Below are 9,050 nucleotides of genomic sequence, written 5' to 3'. Positions count from 1 at the left end.
GCACACACCTCCATCTCCACAGGGGATGGGGGATCAGCACACACCTCCATCTCCACAGGGGGATGGGGGATCAGCACACACCTCCATCTCCACAGAGGGATGGGGGATCAGCACACACCTCCATCTCCACAGGGGCACGGAAGCCCGACTCCCCACTCCCCTCGGGGACACGTAGTGGGTGTGTGTTAAATCCCACAGAAGCAAGCTCTGGTCACCCAGCATTGTTACAGCTCTGTATTATATGTCTTGGAAAATCTTGATTTCTGGTATCAAAGATCTTGAAAATAAACAAACGTGCTGGTGGCATCATGTAACTAAAATTACTTAATTTTCCTGGTTTGAAATGCAGGATGAAATTTAGCATGCATATAATTTTAGCAATATTTAAAAAGTATACTTCCCCCAAAGTACTTTCTCAAAAGCCTTAGAAAGAAAGCACGTTTCTTCATCTGTAGTGAATTTGAGGCTACTTTAAACCAGGCTGATGGGATGGCAGCACTTTCGGTTCTTCCTTGCAATTTTCTTTCTCAGAGGTGGCCTCGGTTCTGGTTTTTCCCAGACCTTACCTGGTGTATCTGATGGGCTCCTACAGAAACACAGTGGGTGGCAGCTTGGGGACAGAAATGCTGCACACATCCCCCCACGCTGCCAAAGAAGGGGACACATTTCTCAAACAGGTAGTTCCAAACAAGAACCCTGCATAACTTCATTCTATGCAATGAAAGCAAATGAAAAGGCAATGCTTCTGTTTGGATTTAAAAACACTTTTTATAGCGTGTTGTTTTTATTGAGTGCTCACACCCGAAGGGGTGGCGGCGGATGCTGTGGGTGAGTGGGGCCGCCTGAGCCTGCTCGGGCCACATCCACACATCCACGGAGCCCACCCGGACTCAGAGGAAGGCTGAGAGGACACGGACGGTGGCCACGCCACGCTGCAGTGAAGGCCCAAGTGCGATGGCAGAGAAAGAGGGAAAGTCGAAGGAAGAGCGGTAACTGACAACAGTAACTTTTCTCTTGGATGTTAATTTTTTGGTCTATAAATTGGAAAGGAAGGCTTGGACTGAAATAAATACATTTACTCTGAGTCATGGCCTTTTGGGAGCAGCGTCCGCCAACTCTGCTTCCAGAGCATCTCCATGTGAGCAGTAGCGCCTGCCTCGCGCCTCGCCAAAGGCGGAAACACACCGGGCCTCCAGTGGCGGCAGCTTTCTCCTGTGTCTGTGAAGGGAAGCAGCAGGTGCGTCACTGTTCTTAATGGAGCGGACAATGATGCCTTTCTCTGACAGAAAAATGATCGGCTTAACTATGCAAGACAAGACTTGGTCCTCACGTTCGCGTCCCTAGTTGATTTTGTCCTGGAATATGTACAAGTTATTGGTGGCAGCCACGGCAATGACATTGTCCGCGGGGTGCCAGGCCGTGTGCAGGATCTTCTTGTTGAAGTCCAGACTGTCCACACTGATCTCGTCTTTCTTCCGCTTACCGCCTGTACACACCTTCCTGGGTTTGAGGCTGGCGCGTGGTTTGCTGCTCTCTCTCGAGGCCTCCAGGGTCACATCCCTCCGCGTGTCTCTGTCAAACATTCTGAAGAAGTTGTTGTAGGACCCGGTCATGATGGCGCTGTTCAAAACAAGAGCAGAGAGCAGCACTCCTAAGTGGGGGGAGCAACGAGGACTCAGACCCCACCCCTGGGGTGCACGGTGCATACCACCCTGCCCCACAACCCAGTTACTTTCAGAAATCAGGAATGAACAATCACAATACCAGTCCGAAGAGAAATGCTGTGAAGATTCTTACTGAACTTTATATATAATCATGTCAGAAAGAATAGTCACAGGAGAAACAAAACAACGGAGTCATACTTTTAATGACATTAGTGTATTTTCTGAAACAATCCCACCTATTTATCTCACTCATGAATAACAGTACAGTTTAAGCCTTAAATTCTGCAGTTTGTCAATAATTCATAATGACCTGAACATAATCCTTATCATGTTCAACAGTTACTAGTCGTATCTGTCAATGTTTCTTCAGAGTTAAACTGCTTTTCTATTTCAAAAAGTTTCCTTCAAATGAAGCAACGGATAGAAATAGTAAAAATCTTAAACACTGGGCGAAGTGTGGCAGAATTTTAGAACAACTGCATTTCACAACACATTCCAGACAATACAATACTGTCCATGCTTTTTTCTTCAAGACCAATTGTAATGGCTTTCAAATGTCTCTGCTGTCGAAAAATTCCACGAACGCACACATCCTCATAACTTCATATTGGCAAAAACCTCTGCAATCTTCCTTTTTCTACAAAAATGACAGAAAAATGGCTGAATGATAGCAAACACTGCCATGATTTGACCCATGGCTTTATGAGTCCAGTTTCTGATGAAAGATGTGTTCAAACAATGCCCTTCTGATTTCTCCAGCAGTCCTCGAAGCTCGCCTGCTCTTCGTATTCTGACACTGACCTGCACCCTCACGTCCTGCCCCCGTGGTCATGCATGGCGAGAGACCTTCATGCCGGCACGTCTTCAAGGTGCCATGAGAAAGAAGCGGGCTGTTTCCCTTCCATGGCCCAGCACTGACCCCAGCTGCTGGCAAATATCTAGTGTCTGGCTGACCTTGTCTAAAACTTCAAAGCACGAAAAAAAAAAAAAAAAAAGACAAACTCAGAAAAGAGAAATTGCACTCAGCTATCCATGTTTATTTCACATCTCCTGCTTCCATCCAGGAGTCCACAGCACCACAGGGGCAGGAGACACAAGATGTGCCCAGCACCCTCCAGCAATGCCAAGTTGTGCACGTGGTCTTGGAACAGGGGTGTGCAGCCAAGCTGGCACGTGAGGGCCATCGACTGGGAGTTCCCGAAATTAGTTTCCACATAGAACACAATGTTTACGAAAGGGTGAGTATAAGAATGTGTGAATCTGAAGCTTACGTTTATGTTATTAAAACTCAACAGCAACCATTACTCAGAACACAGACGACAAAAGATGTATGGCCGACACTGGAATTGCTGGTGCATGGTAAGAATGAAAAGCAGATCAGCTTTTATACAGATTTATGATCCCTTTTAAATTCTCCACAGACAGTGCCAGCCCCGGAGTGGGTGTTTCCACGCTGCAAACCAGGGCGCTGCCCAGCAGCCTGGTGCTGGCCCAGGAAGGGAACAGCACAGACACAGACACAAGCGCATAACTCGCATAACTGGTTTGTGAGGCGGCCTAGAACACGAGAAGGCGCTGCCACACAGAGAATCAGGACTGGGCTGAGGCAGCACTGCAACGCCTCACTCCCCTTCATCAGGTCCCTCAACAGAAGTTTCCAGGCAGGAAGACAGGCGTCTGTGAAAGTAAATGGACTAAGCAAGTGTTACTGGGAATGCTTTTAGATGGTCTTGGGGACATGTAATCTAATGGTATTTTGCAATATTTGAAACATATCAAGAGGAATAAAGAATACAGTAACTATCCATGTACCTGCAAGTCACTGCTAAGACAGTGAACACCCCCACACACCCCAAGTCACTGTTAAGACGGGGACTCCCCCCACGCACACTCACAAGTCACTGCTAAGACAGGGACCACCCACCGCACACCTGCAAGTCACTGTTAAGACAGTGAACCCCCCCCCACACCCCCAAGTCACTAAGACAGTGAACCCTCCCACACACCCCCAAGTCACTGCTAAGACAGTGAACCCCACACACCCACAAGTCACTGCTAAGACAGGGACACCCCCACATGCCCACAAGTCGTTGCTAAGACAGTGACTCCCCCCCGGCACACTCGCAAGTCACTGCTAAGACAGTGAACCCCTCACACCCGCAAGTCACTAAGACAGTGAACCCCCCACACTCCCGCAAGTCACTAAGACAGTGAACCCCCCACACTCCCCTGCAAGTCATTGCTAAGACAGTGAACCCCCTGACACCCACAAGTCACTGCTAAGACAGAGACCCCCCCATACCCGCAAGTCACTGCTAACACAGGGACCCCCCCTACCTGCAAGTCACTGCTAAGACAGTGAACCCCTCACACCCGCAAGTCACTAAGACAGTGAACCCCCCACACCTGCAAGTCACTGCTAAGACAGGGGCCCCCCCGCACACCTGCAAGTCACTAAGATAGTGAACCCCCCCCACACCTGCAAGTCACTAAGACAGTGAACCCCCCCGCACACCCACAAGTCATTGCTAAGACAGTGAACCCCCTACACTGTGTTGCCACTCTGGAAAGAAAGATGATCTTCTATCCTGTTCCCAGTTGGGGTCCTCACTTGCTAGAGTACACATGTGTCATCCCCACACACACTTATATTTTGAATAGTTACAGATTTTTTTTTTTTGAGACAAGGTCTCGCTTTGTTGCCCAGGCTGGAGTGCAGTGGCACGATCTCAGCTCACTGCAAACTCCGCCTCCAAGTTTCAAGCCATTCTCTTGCCTCAGCCCCAAGTAGTGGGATTACAGGCACGCACCACCATGCCCAGCTAATTTTTGCATTTCTAGTAGAGATGGGGTTTCACCATGTTGGTCAGGCTGGTCTCAAACTCTTGACCTCATGATCTACCTTCCTCGGCCTCCAAAAGTGCTGGGATTACAGGTGTGAGCCACTCACTGCGCCTGGCCAATAGTTACCGATTCTTAAAACAAAACTGTCTTGTATGTCTTAAACACGTTGTAGTCATTGTGCTGTACACGTTCCTCCTGAAATCTGTGAGATCCACCTCTGTGATCCATGTAGTTCTAATAACTGATTCTCACTGCTTTTCAGTTTATGTTATGATAGAGAACTTACCTGTCCATTCCCCTAATTTTGCACCTGTGGGCTGTCTCCAGGTGTTTGCTATTTCAGGTATCTGAGCATGTCTTCTTGTCTGTACATGCAAGAAGCTCCCAAACAGACTGAATGTCACTAAGGAGGCCCACAAGAAGGGCACTGGCTGAGACCACCAGTCTCCACCCTCTCCCCTACACCATCATCATTCTGACGGGCGTGAAAGGACGTCCCTCTGGCTTTACTTGCTGATCACTAAAAAGGATGAACATTTCTATTTATTTTTCCATTTCTCCAAAACCCCATTCATGGTGTTTGCTCCTTTCTGAATTGTTTGCCACCTTCTTGTTGACTCCTAATTCTGCACCTCTTCTGTACACTTAATCTCTGTTCATTATGCTTTTGGGGATTTTCACTTTTAATTTCAATATAAAGAAGTTTAAAATTTAATGTAGTTGAATTTCTTAATGTTTTCCTTGGGCTTTTGGGGCCTTGTTAAAGCCCTTCTGTCTCCAGAGTTCACGAAGATGCCTCAGGCTTACACACACTCGGAGCTTATATATTGTGTGGGGCTGGTGAGGGCTCTAATTTTTCTCTCCCCAACACAGTTAACTAAGGTCGTCCAGCTGGCAGAGCTGCCGAGTCCGCACTGCCCTTCCCTGCCAGCTGCGTTCCCCTATCTGTCTCAGCCCCTTTCTGCAGGGCCAGGCTCCCTTTACGGCTCACTCTACTGAGTTTCCTGTTGTGATACATTGTCTCCCATTTGAAAATAATTTTATCACAAGCAGATTCTTGAACAAGTCATCTATTTCAAGGCTTGCCTCTAAGCTGGCGGTGGAGAGTCACGAGTCACACTTGCTGGATCTGTCACACGGCTTCTGGCTCCCACTGTGGCCATGGCAAAGCCGAGTCTCACTCTCGGTGTCCGCTTTCGGAGGTAATTTGTGTTTTTTCCTTGGGTGCATTTAAGATATTCTCTTTGTGTTTGGTGTCCTGCAGTTTCATGATGACATGGATGAGCATTTCTGTGCCTCCCAATTCTGTGTATTCAGGCTTTCATAAATTAGCGAAAATTGCTGGCCACTGTCACTTTAAGCCTCACACCCTACATTCTCCGTTTAAACGTGTGCTGTGCCTCCTCCTGGCCTCCACAGTTCCTAGTGTCTCATGTTTTCTGTTTGGCTCTTTAGCCCCCATTTCTTCTGGTTTTCCTTTCCATCCACTAACAGAAGATCTGTTTAGCCAAAATGGACCTGCCGCTAAACCTACATAGTTTCATCTATCACACTTGTCATTTCTAGATGCTCTGATTCCTTTCCAGTCTCCAGGTCATGTCCTGGTTCAGGCTGTTTCCTTCCTCTAGTCTGTGAATATCTCAAGCATTCTTAGTTTATCTTCTTTAACTTAGGGTCTCAACAGCTGCCTTCTTGGAGGTTCAGTTCTGCCGTGGTCTGCTGACTTGCTCATGGGGGCTTTTCCTGTATGTGCTTGGTAATTTTCACCCGTAAGCTCATGTTTAGATGATTTTAATGTGAGGAAATCCAGAGATCTGGGTGTGTTGGCAGCAGCCACCCAGCACGTGTGTTCTCATGGAGTCTGCCAACAATGCCATTCTCTCCACCTGGGCCACTTCTCAGGGCTGTGCTTCCAGCAAGCGGCCTCGAGGAATGAGATCATGTCTCTTCTGGTCAAAGTGCAGGTGTGTTTACTGCCCACTGTGAGAGCAGTGGGGTTCTCCAAGCTCAGTGTGCATCAGCCACGGCCTCATGTGTCCAGCCATGGGGAACCCAGACCAACAAGAGGCTCATGCTGCCTGCGGCGCCACGAGGACCCGTGAACCTCATGTCTTCAGTCAACATCCGTGAGATGCTACAGGCTGACAGGTCAGTCTGTAAACTGAGTAGAAGCCAAGCTGGAACCACGCCGGTCCGTCCCGATGCCCGCACACAGCCCTCGCAGTAGAAGCCAGGGCTGGAACCACGCCGGTCCGTCCCGATGCCCGCACACAGCCCTCGCAGTAGAAGCCAGGGCTGGAACCACGCCGGTCCGTCCCGATGCCCGCACACAGCCCTGGTGGAGGCAGGAGCACCACAGCATGAGATTTGACAGATCATAACACAGCCGAACCAACCCACACTGCAAACCCTGTGCAGGGAGGTTATGCTTCCGCGTCTCAAGGGAGGGCTGGCCACCCCCATGCAAGGCCTCAGACAGATAAACTGCACTTTGGACTCCACCTGCCAGTGGAGGGAGACATCATCTTCCAGGGTCCCTGTTCCAACTCCATACCTCGTGTGGGCCAAGGCTTCAGCTCTTCAAAATACCACGCTCACACAGAAGAGCCACCATGAGCAAGTCACCGCGTGGGGGGCAAGGCTTCAGCTCTGCACCACAATCTGCTGTTCACGGGCGCAGTGGTTCCCGCTATGGGCTGATGGCCCTGAGGCCAGCCAGGCCTGCAAGGCTGCTCTCAGAATAGATGCCTTCAGAGGCTGCTGTTCTGGTCTCAGCTGCCTCTTAGTTTCTGGCTGTTGTGAGATTTCCCTTGCTTATCTATGCACCTGAAGAGACACCTGCTGTATCATATCCAGCATTTCTAGGTGTTTATGCCAAAGGGTTTTGCAGAATATCCAGTCAATCACCTATTGCCAATAGCAGACTCCTCTGTACTTTTAAATTCTGAACAAAAATTCTGTATTAAAATGGTGCAAGATAATCTTCCATCATCTGAAACGTAACCTTTTGCATAATAATAAAACATAACTGTCAACCACACTAATCATAATATCTTTAAAGAATGTATACAAAATAAGTTATCAAAGTCCTAGAACCAGCACATGACAAATTACATCGGCGTTTCACACCAGCCACGACCACGCTGCGTCTGGGCACCACAGGCAGTGGCTCCGGGGTGTTTTCATCCACTTCTCTCCAGAAGGAAAGGCGGGAAAGGCGGCTGCAACGCGGCCGCTCCAGTGAGGTGACTCCCTTCCCCACTTCCTTCCTTTTCACTCATCTTTGGCATAATAAAAAGTAATAAAACTAACATTCACTAATCATTTAAAACATAGCCGGTCTGTACCTAGTGCTATACTTCTTATCTAAATATAGATGGAATGACAAGCTGGTGAGAAACGTGCTCAGAGATCCTATTTTCTCTACCTTGATACTATCATCCATCAATCAAAAGGTCTGGAAAACACCACCTATGAGCGTCCTCCTCTGACGCTCCAGGACAGCTCGCCTCCCTCACTGACCTTGCGCTCTGGGAAACCAGCAAGCTTGGGGCGACGGCTCGTCTCCACGCAGGCCTTACCTATCCGAACCGTTCCAGCAACACTCGAACTTGTCAAAGATGCAGTCGTTCTCATAGAGAGAGCAGAGCTTGCTGCGCAGGTACTCGTGGACTTGGTGGGTCTCCACCGGCCTGCTCTCCATGTTGAGGTCCCACACCTTCACCGACAGGTAGTCTCTGGTCATCATGTACCGCCCACTATGACTGAATTTTACATCAGATATGGATGAAATTATTTCTGAGAAGAAGGACCTACTGCTGGGATCTTCAGGCTCTTCAAAGACTGAAAAACAAAATAAAACGTTTTCAGCTTCTGTTTAAAAACCAGAGAACAAATCATTTTCAAGTTCAAGTAGGACGTGGCCCCTTCACAGAGACTCTGGAAGGGCTTAGCCTCAACAACACTAGGTCTTCTGATCTTTCTGATTCTCTAGGTTTTCTGATCTTCTGTGACTTCCGTGGGCAAGAGCTTCGGATACGACATTCTAGCACCAGCTATGGACAAGGGACGGGCATCAGGGATGGGCATCAGAAGCGGAGACACCCAAGTCTCATCCGGACCCTGAATCAGAACCGCTAGGCAAGGTCCTGGGCACTGTAATCTGTGGGAGCTCCTCGGGGCATCCTGATGTGGGCCCAGGGTCAGCACCACCGCATTCCTGTAGGAGTGTCTTTGCATCCTCATGGCACCAGGCCCGAGCATGTGAAATCCTATCGCATACACATCACAGGAAGACATAAACAGCATTACATGGTCACGCAGACACAGCGGTCTGCGCCTCTGAGAAACTGCCTGCTTTTCGGAGGGTTGACAGCTTGTGGGTCTGCAGGAGTGAACACCCTGACCGGCAACACTGTGGTCCCGATTTTATTTATTTATTTATTTTTGAGACGAAGTCTTGCTCTGTCGCCCAGGCTGCAGTGCAGTGGCCGGATCTCAGCTCACTGCAAGCTCCGCCTCCCGGGTTTACGCCATTCTCCT

At 48.9% G+C, this 9,050-nt stretch overlaps 1 protein-coding gene across 1 annotated transcript in view; it reads right to left on the bottom strand.

The window, feature by feature from the left end:
* Positions 1-748: 748 nt before the first annotated feature.
* The window catches only part of PPP2R2D (protein phosphatase 2, regulatory subunit B, delta), a 19,507-nt gene continuing 11,205 nt past the window's right edge, over positions 749-9,050 (bottom strand). Inside the window, exons 5-6 of the mRNA XM_011941960.1 lie at positions 8,090-8,351; positions 749-1,620 (exon numbers count right to left, since the gene is read on the bottom strand). Coding sequence (XP_011797350.1) covers positions 1,341-1,620; positions 8,090-8,351 — 542 coding nt within the window. The 3' untranslated portion in view covers positions 749-1,340. The remainder of the gene's footprint in view (positions 1,621-8,089; positions 8,352-9,050) is intronic.

This window comes from Colobus angolensis, unplaced genomic scaffold (genome assembly GCF_000951035.1).
Source record: "Colobus angolensis palliatus isolate OR3802 unplaced genomic scaffold, Cang.pa_1.0 Scaffold204, whole genome shotgun sequence".
NCBI lineage: Eukaryota > Metazoa > Chordata > Mammalia > Primates > Cercopithecidae > Colobus > Colobus angolensis.
The sequence above is the reverse complement of the archived record's forward strand: the minus strand, read 5'-3'. Positions and strand labels throughout refer to the sequence as shown.